The sequence below is a fragment of the Falco punctatus genome, assembly GCF_963210335.1.
Source record: "Falco punctatus genome assembly, chromosome: 1".
Taxonomy (NCBI): Eukaryota; Metazoa; Chordata; class Aves; order Falconiformes; family Falconidae; genus Falco; species Falco punctatus.
In genome coordinates, this window is record NC_137580.1 from 31,798,552 (window position 1) to 31,814,757 (window position 16,206).

At 41.8% G+C, this 16,206-nt stretch overlaps 1 protein-coding gene across 3 annotated transcripts in view; it reads right to left on the minus strand.

Moving 5' to 3' along the window:
• SLC34A2 (solute carrier family 34 member 2) overlaps positions 1-16,206 on the minus strand; it is a 76,984-nt gene that overhangs the window by 19,871 nt on the left and 40,907 nt on the right. For 2 of the 3 annotated variants that reach the window (XM_080386339.1, XM_080386337.1), the window contains 10 exons: positions 10,260-10,374; positions 10,018-10,155; positions 9,307-9,435; positions 8,247-8,390; positions 7,590-7,701; positions 6,293-6,488; positions 5,456-5,551; positions 2,887-3,007; positions 2,009-2,176; positions 293-621 (listed from right to left, as the gene is read on the minus strand). In XM_080386339.1, the coding sequence (XP_080242465.1) occupies positions 293-621; positions 2,009-2,176; positions 2,887-3,007; positions 5,456-5,551; positions 6,293-6,488; positions 7,590-7,701; positions 8,247-8,390; positions 9,307-9,435; positions 10,018-10,155; positions 10,260-10,365 (1,539 nt within the window). In that variant the 5' untranslated portion in view covers positions 10,366-10,374. The remainder of the gene's footprint in view (positions 1-292; positions 622-2,008; positions 2,177-2,886; positions 3,008-5,455; positions 5,552-6,292; positions 6,489-7,589; positions 7,702-8,246; positions 8,391-9,306; positions 9,436-10,017; positions 10,156-10,259; positions 10,375-16,206) is intronic. The other variant, XM_080386338.1, reaches the window with a different exon arrangement.

Consider the following 16,206-nt stretch of genomic DNA (forward strand, 5'->3'; position numbering starts at 1 on the left):
GACCCCTCAGGGCTCAAGTGGCCCACACTGTTTCAGTTCTGAATTAATTCAATCAGATCAAGCTCAAGTTACAAAAGCAAGATTTTAGTACATATTGATTGACATTCTGGGAATGTTTAACACAAGCGCTTTTTGCTCTAGCAGTTGAAATGAATGAGCTATCCTTAACAGCACACACAAAATCAGGCACGACATCCATGGCACATTTGTATCAGAGCCAATTTTGTCAGGCTTTTCTTCAGAAAAGTTGCAACTTCTAAATTAAGTCAAGGAAGCATTGGTTTATACTGACCTGCAATGAATATTTCAGTGTACTCCCTGGACTTGCTAAAGCTGCAAGTATAGCTGTTGTGGTTGTGCCAATGTTAGCTCCTAAGGTAAGGGGATAAGAGCGCTCAATGCTTATAACACCAATGCCTAAGAGAAAAGACACAGGATTGAGTGGTTTCAGAATGACGGAGAAAGTAAAACATGTGGATAAGGAACACAGTATTGACAACTTACCAACAAGGGGTGTAATAGCAGATGTGAAAACAGAACTGCTTTGGACAACAAAGGTCATACCAGCTCCTGCGAGCATAGCCAGGTATCCAGCTAGCCAAGTAAATGGAAATGGGAAATCTAAAAAAATAGAGGGAGAACATTGTCTTTAGCATAAAAGAATGCTCTGTGTAACAGTAACACAGCAGTGAAAAGACTATTAAGCATTTAAAATGTAAATATATTGTTTGTATATTGTCTCTTAAATGATGATTTTGGGTCAGAGTCAGTTCTACTACTCTAATTTACCCTGTTTGCTGTACTCCCTTCTTCAGCCTTCTGCCACTGGATACACTGAGATAGATACTAGACTAGGTAGACATTTGTCCTGACCCAAGGTAGCATTTATGTTGTAATACGATTAGGTACCAGAAATGTTCCCACAGAGGTCAACGCAAAACCTTTTATGTGTCTTGAGCACCTCACTTTTGGCAACCAGGCACCCACTACATGGACCAGATCTTCAGAAAGCTCTGAAGACCATCCTGAGAAAATCACGTTGCTTGTTCTAAATAGTTTCAAGCAGATCACCTCCTTGTTAACTTGTTAGCTCTTGCAAAGAAAAGCTAATCACGCTGATTAGAGAAACTAGGCACAATGGTCCCCTGTAGTCTGCAGATTTCTGGGTGACCCAGGAAGTGAGGACTTATTCAATCGGGAAGACACAGAGGATCACAGAGTAGATCGCAAATGAGCAGTAACCGGCAGCTGATTACTTTGTACCCCTCGTTTTCACTTTGGGCACTGTTCTTTGCCCAGGAGAAGAAAAGACAGCATGGGGACCACTTTGTTGCCTTCTTCATTCCTGTGAACTCTGACTTCAACCTCAACCAGAGGTATGCCAGGATTGCTTTTCTCTGCTACAGGTTCTAACCTCTCCATTCAAGGGAGGATGAAGAAAAAGCAGGCAAGTGAAAAGAAACCAGCATTTGCACTCAATGGGTCCAGGATGAAAAAACACCTGGAGAACACAGGGAAAGACAGAAAGCACCACTGTTCAGGGTTGCTTATCCTACTGAAGAGATGGGTAAGCTGTAGAACAGGGCGAGCAAAGGGAATTAGATCATTAATCACTACAAACTTTTTTTCAACTTACTTTAGAAGAAACTTGCAGGCTATGTGCCAGAGTAGGCAATCACAATCTCAGCACTTCAGCACTATCTTTTGAGGATGGGAACATTACATTTCTTACAGCTAATGATTATACATCAAGAAACAGAGCCTGGACTTTGGTCTCTGTTGCTGTTAATCTGCTGCAGTTCTCAAGCAAGCTGTTCGCTAATAGATTTTTAAAAGAAAGAAAATAACTTGCTTGGGATGAAAAATTGGGGTGTGTGTGTGTGATTCTGCTTTAATACTGTTTTCTTTAAACTATTCTGTAATATCTGCTAGAACAGAAGATATCAATAAACATGCTCAGAGTCCTTTTCATTTCTGAAAACAATCTACAGGAAAAGCAGATAATTACCGGTGTTGATTGTCTTCTTGATAATGCTTGCCACTTGTCCTTTAAGCACAGAGTTTAATAGCTTAACGATTGCCACCAAACAGGAGCACAGAACAAGCAGGGACAAAGCCAGAAGGATGAGACCAATGGCAAGATCAGGCAGGTCTGAGTCTGCAAAGAGATGCTGGCCTGAAAAAGAAAAGGAAAATTAGTTGGCCTAGCCACAGTTTTTCCTTCCGATCCTAAGCTCAGCTCTAGTTTTCGTACATGCCCCCAAGAAAACAGGACCGAAGCACACACAGTGATTGATGCAAGGACTGAAAACACCCCCTTCTTTGCTCAACAAAAGCCATGTCTGAGGTGGGCAAGAGGGGCTCTTGTATGGATACGCTTATGAAATAGATGGCAGGCAGGAGCTGGGCAACCATATGTAAGGGAGAGGAATACAATGGCATGAAGAAATTTTGGTGTGCTCTGAGCCAGAGGGTGGGTTGGCTCTTCCCACAGGTGGCTGAACACCTGAGAAGGGCTCTTGAAAGTCCTGAAGGGCATGCATAGGGATGAAGATATCCAAGAAACCATCCCAGTAAAGTAACTGTAGCTCCAAGTCATCTGAACAGTGAGGGTGACATGATACTGAAGACCTCAATTACTGATATCAGGGAGCATGGAAAGAGATCCATCTGCAGCCAGATACCATGATGCTGCTGGTAACTCCAGCTGCGTAGCTATAACAGAGCACAGGCTGCTCTGACTGCACCTGCAGTAGTGCCTTGTGTCCGTACACAGGGGAGTGCCTCTCAATAGACCTCTGCAGTGGTCTGTTAACACCATCAGAAAGATAGATATATACACACCTGTAAAGATATTACCGAAGGAGAAATAGTTCTACTACTTACATTTACTGATATATTCTGTTTCAGTTATATTCTTCATGGTCCATGTCACGTTTCCTTCAGTCCAGCAAAGGTCAGGAGATGTGCAGTTTTCTGAAGGCGGAATTGTGACATTCTGCAGTGTCTAAAGATTGCCAGATAAAGCAGATAGTTCAGTCACCTACAACCCTTCATTAACAGCTCATGCAAAGTTCTAGGTTTTTATTACAACCAAGTGTTCATCAGCTAAAGGCAGATTTGTAAGCTGGAGTTTAAGCTGGCACCTCATTAATGACAAGGCAAATTTTTTTGCCTTCTTAAGATAAATGATTGTGCTGTTAAGCAAGTCAATCAATACAACATTTAAAGATTAAAATATCCTCCAAACCTGCTACATGGTAATAATCGTAGGACCAGGTCATCAGTAGCTAAGAACCTTAACTACTGATGTCAGGGTTTGTGGAATGAGGCTTATGCCTAGCTGCAGCTGGGGGACAGTGGCACTCCTTTTCCAGCCGCTGCCACAGCTTTCTTGGGGCAAAGAAAGACCTCTTTGCTGTCATCTTAACTACAGTTATTGGTCTGGTGAGTACTGCACAGGACTGTGATTCAGACTACTACAATAACAGTGCAGCCTGAACAAGCATAAGCTGCTCACGCTGCCTTTCTGTGCTTCAGTTTTCCTTCTGTAGAAATAGAAGAGCTGCTACTACTTTCCTTTTTAAAGTTCAAATGCTATCTAAAAGCTAATTACTAGCACCGTGATTAGCATTACTGCGCTGAACATGAATTTCTGTTTTTATTACAATAAAACCTTCCTTATAAGAGCTCCTAGCCCAGACATATTGCATTCTGATGCGAGGTTCGTAACTTCTTGTGCAGATTAAGGAATAGTTTGCTGACTGAACTGTATTTCCCCACAAGAGCAGCTAACAGCCAAATGGACTCTGAACCACAATGCTGAACAGGAGGGAACTTTAAGATGTGTTTGAGTGATTGCCTTTTGCAGAAACAGGGAAAGAGAAATCATATTTTCTTGCTGGGCACTGTCTGCAGACACCCGTGTTCGTATTCCCCCTCCAGCTGATGCAGATGGGCAAAGCCTGGAGTGGATCCAGTGCCCCCACCTTTTCAGGAAGCACCTGGTTTCCAGCCTCCGCAAGACATCAGCTTTCACAAACACAACACAACGTTGTTTCTTGCCTTCCTGAAATTTTTTTCAGACATCTGAATTTCAAAGCAGCAGCATTAGATCAAAGCATTTATCCTTATGTTTATCCTTAAGCACATGGGGTCTGCATGTATTTATCCCTGCCAGAGGTCTGTTTAATGCTTTTTGCCAGAAATGAGTTCAAGCCTCTAGGAATGTAAATCATTTAAATGATCTTTCTCTTCTCTCACCAAGTTCAAGTCAAGCTTGTAGGGGTTTTATGTATTTTTGTCATTTGACTAGATGTTTGGACAGTGGTTACACAGCCAAAATACAGACAAACACAGAAAGAATTGTGTATATGGAAATGTAACCCTCAGCCTACGACAACTTTCCATATAGTTTCTTGTAAGAGTGGGGGTACTGTAGGACTCAGGGGCTCAGACCTCACTGCCACCCAGGCAGCACAGCGAAGGGGCAGCCCACATGAGGGCTGGGGGCCTGAAAGAAGTACGCTGCCCAAGCACCATGCCTCGCGGAGATGAAATACCCAGCTCCTCAGCAGCGTAACCTGAGCAGTTTCACATTAGCAGGGCTCCTGGTGCTATCTCCCTAGCTAGCATTTCACTGGCCATCCAGACCGTCATTCAATAGGAGCTGGGCTCCTCTAAAAACCCAAGCACTTAATTTTAACCTCCGCTTCATGTCCTTAAGTATCTTCTGCCTCAGGACTTCAGGAATCGCTTTTATATACATACCAACAAGTAGAATAGCCTAATTAGAGATCCAAGGGACATTTAATGCTCTAATTGTTAGTTAGCTGAACAACGCAAACCAACCACTCAGCTCCACAGTTTACCAAAATACTCATTGGTGTCGATCTGGGCAACAGATTACTTCAAGCTGCAGTGCTGCTTGGGTGAAGAACAGTGGGACACAGCCCCACAGAGGCTTTCCCCGAGGGCAGTTTTCCAAAAAGCTGCAAATAACCAGCTGCCACCAGATACCACCCTAACAGACCTAAGACTGAAGTTGGTTAGATTAATAGATAAATGGTTAGATAAATAGATAAATGGTGGGCAAAAAGATATTTTCCTTGGCCTATATTGCAGATTTTTTTCCACTTTCAGGGAGTTGGTAGGAGTAGTGGAGTTTAAAGGCATTTGGATGTGGAAGGAGTAAAAGGCTTGGCTCTCAGCCATCGGTTCTGATAAGCAAGGGCCTGCATGGTAGTGAAAGCAACTAGGTCAAGCTCACCACTGGTGTGACATCCTTGGTTTAAGTGGAGCAAAAACTAAATTAAATCGTTTTCATTGTTTTTCTGCTGCATGAAAAATACTAACTCAAAAATCTGATTTCATAATCCTATGATAAGGAGTGTCAGCTACAAATGAGTAGTATGTTTCCTAAGGAACCTAACAATGAATTTAGCATGATACTCACCACATTGCTTTTAGTTACACACCAAATCTTTACCAGGCTTTTGTTTTTTGCTGATTCATCATTTGTAGCAATTGCATTTATTACTGATTTATCAAGCTTAAAGAAAAAAAAAAAAGAAAAAAAAAAAAGCATTATTCTGACTTTCATCACATACTTCTGTTCAGCTCTATTCCAATAGTTCCCTTTGGAAGCTCAGTCACGCAAAGCCTACACAACCATCTCTAACGCTAGAGGAGCTGCCCAACAGGTAGGAAGGGGTTTACTCCCAGAAAAAGGTACAACTCTATGTGCACAAACACTGTGCCTCATTCTCCCCAAATCATCCACCACCTCACCTCACCCTTTCTGTTTAAACAGCTACACTGACACAACTGCCTAAATGTATTTACTGTCATTTTAGGAGCTCTGTGCATCCACCCTGGCCTTCAGCTGTCCTTCTAGATTTGTGTGAGTTTCCCATAATTTCAGTGTTGTCTCTTCAGGTCCTGTGCAGATCTTCTGGATGTGCCGGGTTGTCTCAGCTAGTACTATCTGCCACTATCTAGGCTGCCATCCCATCCATCCCATAGGACTGTATGTGTCCTCACCTGCCTTCCCAGTCCTCCTAGACAGGCCTACCATTAAGGTGAAATGTGGGGGAAATAGAAAGAGGAAATACAGAGCTGGGGCTTTATGAAATGCGAACAAAAAGAAGAACCCACCTGCTAATGAGCTTTACCCTGAGGACACAGAGAAGTGCGTGGAAGCTCCCCACCACCCCACCACCCCCTTCAGAGCATTTTGGTTAGCTGTGGCTGAACCAAGTAAGCAGCTTCCTTGAGGGGAGAAAGAGCTTACCTCAATGATGAGCTTTGTAAAGGGGTCTGTGATAACTTTTAGTAGCTCAGGGGCATCCTCACCACTTTCAAGCTGAAAGGAGTCAACTATAACACTGGTGAGGTGGTAAAGATAGCCAGTAATAACTTCAATGGGCAACAGTGCAAACACAGCAAGCCAGTTAAAGAAATCATGGATTGTTGCTGCAGCAAAGGCCCTATGAGGAGAAATTAAAAAACAAAGCTTCTTTTAATTAAACAACGTGTATAACATCAATTATATATGAAATCATAGATGTGGATCAGGATCAAGATGTGAAATCAAGATGGGAATCATTTAATTTCTGGGGTCACAGGACACGACTACTTTGCCACAGAGTGCCAAGTTGTCTCCACACCGCTGAGTGAGTTAAAGAGCCAGCCAGGTGAGTGAAACAAGAGAAACCAGAAAAGGCAAAAGTGATCCTTAACGTGAGGTGACCAAGAGTACTTGTCTGAAGAAAGAACTAGCTGTACAGCCTGCATTTGTTTTGCCTTTCACCCATTTTTGGTCCATTTTTAATCCTTAGCCAGGCATTGCCTCTGGGACCTGTTGTCTCTGACTCATGGCGGAAGGTGGCTCTTCACATCCCTCTCACACGTTCTTGCAAATCATTGGTTCCAGCTTCTCCTCCACAGCCTGAGGAGCCACAGCTCTTCCCTCAGGGGCTTTGGCTAAGTGTATTTCATACATCTGCTCTGCCACAAACAACAAGGTGCCAAAGCCTCATATTCCTCCCAGGTTTATTGCCCATCTCCAGTAAGCCATGAGCTCTCTCAGTGATAATGTCAAGTGGCAGTCTAAAAGTTGTCACTGTATATATTTGAAAACAAGAACACTTCATTTCTCTACAGTTACCAGCTCTTGCCTACTGTAGTCTCAAAATATCTCCAACACTGAAGTCTCTTTTAAGGAGAGTAGACCAAACTAGTATTAACTTCTTGTACAGCCCTCACATAATTTAGAGATAATCAAAGGTGATGGTATAGTGGGAACAGTTTAAAATTTATCCCTGTGCAAGATCCAGTTAATGGTAGATTCTTACAAAAACACAAACCTTTTAAAGGAACCCAGTATGCTTTTCTTCAAGTATATGAAGCCATGTATCTAGACAGCATTATACCTTGGCCATGGCCACGCTTGTGATTTTACTAACTAGATATTCAAGTTTTGGTCAATAGAAAGGTTGAACAGCTGTAGTAGTGATAGGGAATATAGAAGAAAACCTACAAAGAAGGAAGAAAAGCAACTTTTCAGATCTAGTGTTTAAGTACAATACCTTCTAAATTCATTCCTGTCCCCAGCTTGCATGAGTGCCACAATCGTGTTTGTAACTGAGGTGCCAATGTTTGCCCCCATTATGATAGGAATCGCTGATTTAACAGTCAGCACTAGAAAGCAGAAAAGGAATCACTGAATGAAAAAAATCAGGTCATCAGCAAGCTCTTTTCCTCCAACAAAAAATTAAGATCTACTAATGTCACTGGAACCCTGACTTCCCTTGATGTGGATTAGGCACTCCAGTCCAGACACGTTTGCTTTAACCAAGCCCCCTGGGAACATGGTACTCCCACGGTCCTGTGATTCCCACTGAAACTGCAGCCCATGGTTATCTCTTTTCATCAGATGTTAGAGGGCCAGAGTAAGATAAAGTCTCTTCTTCCCCAGGCATCTTCTTACTTACTGCAGGATTTTTAAATGATGCCACAGGAACAAATGCAGTTCAGTAACTGGCTAACATGAGAAAAGTATGCAGATCTCCCAAAATTAATGCATTCAGTGCCAAGGCTTCCAATGATTTTTACTGCAGTTGTGCACTTACTATTACTACTACTAGTAGTATTCAATTTTATTTATTTACAACTTGAACACAGGTGGGAATGTTTGTATCCCAGATTATGAGTAATCTCTAGGAAGATACTGTAAGCAGACTTACACGTGGAGGACACCATGCTGACCACAATGGATGAAGATGTGCTGGAGCTCTGGACCATAACAGTCACCAGAACTCCAATCACCAGTCCCGCGACAGGATTAGACAGCACTGAATCATCTTTAAAAATATCCCCTGCTGCTTTACCTACAAAAAACATATTCTCAGAGTGAGACAACTGCAAGATAAAGTCCATAGCATTTAATTAAAGATCATTCAACCACTTAATTGATACAAATATAGCCATGCTTGCCAGCCAAAAATAGTGCAAGATTATGTAGCCCAGGGATCCAAATTCAGGTCCTGAACTCTCAGCTTCTCAGTTATGAGAAAATATTTTATATTCTCTCATTTCAGTGACTGAACAAGCTCTACTGAACTCTGCAGAGAACCATATAAAACCAGAGCTATCAGAGGAAAGACTGTCAAACAAAAAAACCCCACGTGCATAGATATGAATGCTATTACTGCCTTGATATTTTTGGTTACTGCATCAAGGAAAATTGTTTTAGTAATCCTGAATAATTCTGTTCCTGTAGCTTTCTGTGTTGTCAAAAATAAAAAATACCTCCACAGAAGTTCACATATTTCTCTGATAACCACTTCTGAATCCACCAGCAGAATTCAACCCTTGGAGATAGGTAAATTTAAAAAATACATTTCAATAGTTTTCATCTTTGAAGGATTTGGGGGGTATTTCAGTGCTGGATGCTTTATTCAAGAGCACAATTTTCATATTTCACCTTGTTGAAATGTCTTTCATATGGGACAGATTTATGCACAGATATATTCATGTAAACTGTCACTAAAGTAACAGGAACCTACTAAAAACTCAGTGCCAATAATTCCTACATCAACACCTCTTTGGAATTTGAGAAGCAAAGGCCCTTTCAAATACGTGAAGGTCAGCCTTCAACCAGAGCTACTTCCTTCTGAATCTGTATCTCAACACATAAATCTATGAAGAATGTTCTTGAAGAGTGATACTTGTAACTTAGTCTCTCAGATGAAATTTACTGCCTCATATCACAGTTTATTCTTGATATCTTAGACATTTTCATACCTCCTACCAGTTGAAAAGCAGAGCTCAGCACATCCAGAGAACACACAAACATGTAGAGTAGTCCAAGTAGCATAACAAACTTCCCTATCCCGTAGAGTACACGAATGATTTTTCCTTTTCTATCCAGTTCTGCAAAACAAATGCATTACGCATAGAAAGACTTGCTTGATATATCTGGTGCTCACTCTGGAACAGTCTATGCACAAGCAGAGGCTACAGACCTAAAGACAGTGGTGTGACCCCAGTGTGTGATTAAACCCAAAAGAATGTTCTTCTTAATCAAATTTTAACTGCAGAAGCAGGTAGTTTGTTTACATAGTTTTACCATGTAAAAGCTTTGGTATATGACAAAAGCCTTATGAAATCTGACACTGACCCTCAATTTTACAGAGTCATCCTCTTAAGTAAAAAAAGACCAATAGGAGCCTGGATATAAAACCACATTAGTTTGGGGTTGTTTTCCACATATCTCCTTGTGTTTCAAGGAGGGCAAGCAGCACAATTTCCAGATCCTTCTTAACTGACTGTATATAATATCTGCATTCACTGTTGGGGAAGGTAAGACTGAGTGTAAAGCCTACATCTGAAAAGTCCTCAAATCTTGAATTCAATTCTGCATCAAATACAATTTCAGAAAGATAACCAAGATAAAGAGAGCAGAAATGATGGAAAAAATAAATGCAGGTAACTTATTTGCTGAGGAATGGCTACCTGACCACTTGACCCCAGTGTCCTGCAGTTCCGGCAGAGCCCATGGGTCTTCTTCTTCCGGCCTTGTCTCATCTATCAAGGCTATTGTGGAAAACGCAGGTTGGATTCCTCCTTTATTTCCAAGTGAAGCCACATTGCCTGATGAAATAGAACATTTTAAAAAATTATTTAATTACTTTCCATCTTCTCCAAGGAGCCCCCAAATTTATGTCTCCTGTAACTCACAGGTAAGCACACAATACCTTTGTGATTTTCTCCTTCTTTCCCAGCCATGTTCTGGTTCTGTTTGGAAGAGTCCCCAATATAGTTATTGGTTTCAGGCTTTTCCACCTCAGGCCAGGGAGCCATGATCTGTGACTAGCAAAGTAGTGCTGATTAAAATGCGTGTGTAGTCAAAATATTCAACTTACAACAGAGTATGTGAGAAACTTGATTGAGTTTAAGAGCAAAAGAGATGGAAATAAAATGGAAGCAATGTGTCCTTGAACACAGCTTTTTACTAATCTTTATGAATTATTCCTTTAGTTGCAAAATTGATTTCTCAATTATATTTTAAATCACATCGTTGATTTATTTGTGCATTTACACAATTTAAAAAAAGTATTTCCATCTCGTGCCTGTATTTTTGTTCACTTCTAACTGTCATAAAAGCAAAGACTCCTCTGCTTTCCAAACCTTACGCTTTTTTTCTTTAATTCACTTTATCTCCTTTCAGCAAAATGTCAGAGGACTCTTTTACTTTCTTCCACCTTCTGGATTTAACCGACTGCCTTTACCAAACTGGGAATTCAATTTACAGAACTGACCAAAGAATTCTTCCCGAAAGCATTGCCTTAGTTTGTGTCATGTACACTAAACACAATCTTCTTGCTGCCTTTACTGGTTCATTCCCATGGAACAATGGAGGGGAACGTGACCTTGGACAAGGTGGAGGAAGACCCCAGAGTTCTGAGCTCCAGAATGATGCTTGCTGAACAACTGGACAAGAGCATAATTAGACAGCAGTGGCCACTTACAAGTCTACATTTGCCTGTAACTCACAGCTGATGCTGCAAGCGAAGCTGGGTTAGTGGCAGCCAGGTCAGGCTCACCCATCTCACGCAGGCTCTCTGTCTGAACCTCTTCCTTCCCAACCCCTTTTGAGCCCACTTGACATACATTGTAATATTAACAAGTGCTAACTTCCAAAATAAGACATCACACGGGCAAATCCTGACAGCACAGGTATAAGCACACGTGACAGATCTAGCCCAGGCACAAGAGGAAGAGGCAGCTATTTCTTGAATCAAAACTTGGAAAGGTCCTCCTTATTTACTTCACCAATATGGGAGACCAGAGGGAGGGACATGAAAGAGGGGAAAGGTGACCATGGGGAGCTGAGGCAATATGTGATAATATTTCTACCTTTCCAAGCTTGTAATGCTGTTGGTTAGCTCAGCCAGGATGAACAAAAAGTCAGCGGAAAGGATGGGAGATGTGAACTCTACCCAGCAAAGCTTCACCTTCAGGTCTGTCTCTCCCAGCCTCCGTGCCAAATGAGAGGGTCAGTGCTGCGGGCAAAGCTGCCCCACAGCTACCGTGTCTGGCACCTGCATGGCTGAAACATCTGTCGGCGAATTTGCCAGCAATGCTCCTCATAAACAGGGCACCTGCACCCAGCCTCCAAAAGTCAGTGTCAGAGTTGGCATCATACACCCATAAACAAGGTTCACCTGCATTTAGCAGCCACTCCAAGGGAGTATAATTAATCATTCATTTAATCATCATAATCCTTTATGTAGTTGATGGTGAAAATGTTTTGTCCCTGCCCACATCAATAAGCCATCCATTCTCCGCCTTGAGCTGTGAAGGAAATGTCACAGACAGAATCACTCATGTTTTACTGTAACAGAGGAGGGTATTGTTCTCTGGCACTCCACAAAGAAAAGATTATTTCCCCTTCCACGGTGTCAGGAAAAATTATTCTACAATCCCATTAGCAGAAGCTTTTACACTTTCTTTATCTGTGCTGTAAGATTCAGAGCAGCTCCCAAGATACACAAAGAAAGATCTCAGAACAGATGGAAGAGAATCACTCTTGCTTGTTTCAACAAGGGTTTCCATTTGCTTGGAGCAAATTCCTGTATTTTCACCCATGCCAGAAAAACCTCCAAGCCCCACCCATGCCAGAACACCTCTGTCTTGTTAAACAAGTTTCATTTAGGCATGTTCAGCATTTAAAGAACTCTGGAAAAAATAACTGCCCAGCACAAGTGCTTCTTAAGTGAAATGCAATCGTCAAAATGCGTTGGAAATTCAGATGCGAAATTGCATTGACAAGATATTCCCGCCATGGAGAGACACAGAATATGCTGGACACCACCAGCCCTAGAGATGCCATCAGTACTTTTACAGCTCTTCTGTTACACTTGGTATGGAAATGAAGGATTCAGCCTGCATGATTACTGCATGGAAACTGAGCTGATGCATTCACTGGAGAAACTGGAGATTGAAAACTTCAGCAGACAAACAGCCTCTATGCCTCCTAAATAAACTGTCCCCATTCAAGAATTCGGCAGGGCATTTTTTCATAATAAGCATCTCCCGTGTTCCTGAGGTGCTCAGGATCCCACAGGTACGTCATGTATTATTATTGTTTTTGCTTTATGTGATGAAATACCATAGAATGAGAGTTGACCATCTCTGTGGAGGAAGTTTATAATAGGTATGTATATAAAATTATTCATACGAGCCCTAGTCAACCTCTGATTCGGGAAGGTAGATTTGTATACCGGAGGTCTTTACAGTATTTGCCTTGTGCATTTGGGTTCACAGTGGTATTACTAGAATAGCCCATTCTGGGTGATAGGTATCAAGAACTGATAAAAGCAGAACCATTTAGACCCTTGAAGCACTACCAAAGCCGTCAGGTTTCTCCAGATCCTAACTCCTGTTAAGAGGAACAGCTGAGAAGATCGTTTAGAGCCACCTGATACCATCTGCTGGAGTCCTGGCCACAGCTACTTACTGTTAATTAATTGCTGTGCTACAAGGATAATCAACATTCTACAGTTTTCCCTTCAAAGAATTCTTACTTGGCCCAAGCACAGACATTAACACCTTGAGAAAATACTCAGAAGAAAACCTGGGTGCTGCAGAGGGGTGACAATGCTAACTGCATCGCTCCCTGGCAGCTCATGCATGCCTTTGGAAAAGCTGATGTCAGGTGCAGGATAAAGGACCAGCACCGCTGACGCAAGATATAAATGACAATGAAAACCCCAACAGCGGTTTACTTTTGAACACCGGAGACATAACTACACTGCAAAGGAACATGTTAGAGAATGGGCAGAGGACAGGCTGGTGACGACACCGCAACAAGGAGCTACATTCAGCTGGACGCACCAGTCCAGGTATCAAAGGCAGGATAGCCACAATTACTGGATGAGATGCCCGGAGTAATGAGCTCTGCCCATCCCTGTGCCAGCCGGGGTGTCTCAGCACCGTGAGTCCAGTTCCTGCCTTAGCTGGCAGAATGCCAGCTGGGATGCCTGCGCCCAGGGCGTAGTCATGGAGCTCACGTCCAGATAAGCATTGGCGCTTTGGATATCCACCTGTTTGGAGCTGCGCTGATACGGAGCTAATTTCCTCCTGAAAGTGGCAGGTCAAAATATGCTATGCATATTGCAAAGGTCTGAAAACTAATGCCTGTGCAAACTGTAATCCAGTCCGCTTCAGTGAACCTCGTGGCAAGTTCTCTCACACCATCGTGTGTGCTCCTTTCATTGTAAGTATAGTCTTTCCTCGCCTTCGGAAAATGCTAACTATGTGTGACATCCTTTCTAACTCCAGAAGAAACTGAAACCTCCTGCTCCTAAGAGGGAGATAGATGGAAATCAATGGCATTCAAATTCTGAAGGAAATGTGAGAGAGAGAAAGTCAAAGCCAAAGTGGGCTCCCATGTTTTTTATATCCGTACTGACTCTCTCACTGCAGCATTTCAAAGAGTTAAAGTCTCTGGGGAGTTACCTGAGCAACGATAGGTGCCATGCCCTATATTGCCTTCCTCGGTGACTCGTTGGACTGTAACAGCATTGCCTCTGTTGCAGGGCTAGACTCTCGGTGCTTTTCAGTTTTAAATCAGAAACAGTTGTAAACGTATTTATTTTGCTGGACTTAACACAGAGAATATGAACTACCACTTGAATGTGCCTGGATGGTATTGTTTGTACCTTTCCACCCGTGACAGCTCACTGAAAGGCCACGTTGTGCCTGAAATAAGAACTATGAAGCAGTAAGCCTTAAAGAAATCTCACCTCCAGGGGAACAGACCCAGTCAAACCAAGATGAAATAAAAGTACTGCAGAAAATAGCAGCCTTTTCAAAACCACCTGGTAATAACTGCAACAAGCACCAACATGACCATACATGTGCCTACAGGTTGCTCAACCAGCTCCAAATCAAGTTTTGGGTTCAGGCAGGCTTTCCCCAGTGTCTCTCTCTCATCTTCCGCCCCCCCCCCCCCCCCCCCCCCGCCCCATTCTCTCTCACCTTTTCTATAAAAATACATCACTTCCTTGTCATTCACCACTGCGCTATGATTTTCATGCTAAAAAGGGATTTATCAGCTAATCTGGTATCTGACTGTATGACTTGGTGAATAGGAGTATTTATCACACATACTTCACAGGAGTAAATACCAAGCCACATAGCAATCCTTCTTACAGTTTGAAGAAATATTTTTTTTCCCCTGAAAATGTATAATCTCCAACACAGAAGCACACTAAGTAGAGACAGGAAAGGAAAGATCCGAAGCCAGCACAAGCTCATTCAGTAGCTTTACATCAGCTGATAATTTTGCCCCAGAACCTGTTTGTTGGCAGCCGGAAAGCCCCAGGTGCAACAGAACAGGCAGCAACTTAAATCAACACCAGCAATGATTCAGCCTTGCTAGGAGCAAGTCTTGTCTTTGCTCTGGAACCAGCTGCTTCCTTGGGGCTTATTGTCAGAATAAGTTAGCAGGCTCAACCAGGATGTAAACTTTCAACTAAAGTAGTATTTAAGGAAAAAAACAGTATGTGAAAGCTAGAGAGAGAAAAAAAAAAAAAAAAAAAAGCAGCATTGTGCTTACTGTTTGTTCCTATGGATCCCTGAGACTTATTGCACACAAGCTTCAAGTTAACACACAGCAAAACTGAAAACATACAAAACTAGTAAATGAGAACTCATTTCTAAGCAAGTGCAGAGAAAAAATGAATCCCAAACATTATTTTTGCATTCACAACCAAGCAAAGCACCAGACACTGCCACTGAGGAGTCAGAACCAGGAAACATCACTGAACTATTTGAAATGCCTACTAGGTATTTGGATAAAACAATTACTTTTTTAGAATAAAACAACAACAACAAAAAAAAATCCCACCAACTAGAAAATAAAACAGATCTACCCCATCCCAAATACAAAATACATAGTAAAGAATCGAGAGAGGAAAAAGTAATGACATTAAAAAGACTTACTGATCTAATGGAAGAGCTGCTAATAAAAGTTACTGGGAAACCAGCTGATTTCTGCCTACTGCCACATTAGTTGAGCTAACTACATTAGACTAATGTATTCCTTTTACCTCTCTGTACCAAACTGAATTAGCATAAGAAAATGTTTCCATCAAGAATAGCCTGACACGGCTGCACTGCAGCACACAGACTTTACATACTACCTGTGCTAGCACACTAACCGACAGTATTTCCTTCCAGTGTTTCATTAATCCTATCCTAGATGTTTTCCAGTATCCAATACCACTCATTACTGTGACTTAAAATCTCACTTTTCAATCCAAATAAACAATGAACAATACTTTCTTATGCTGTAGGCAGTTATATTTCTGGTAATAAAATGCTTTTTTTCTTTATCATATTCCATAAAATAAAATCTACTCATTTGCAGACAAAAAGCATTACAGCTTGTTTCCAGAACTATGTTTCAGGGGTTTTTTTCATTTCCTTAAAATATAAATGCAGCTTAAAGAACACAAGGTGAAAATGCTAACAAGTGGATGACATTTCACACGCCACTCCATTTCCCCATATTAGCTCTCTGTTGCCATTCCTTGAGCTGCAAAAGCAAAGCTTTGGATTTATGAACTAAACAAGTTAAAAAAAAAAAAAAAAGAAAAAGAAAAGAAAACTTAGTCTTAGTTGGTTCTTACTTAC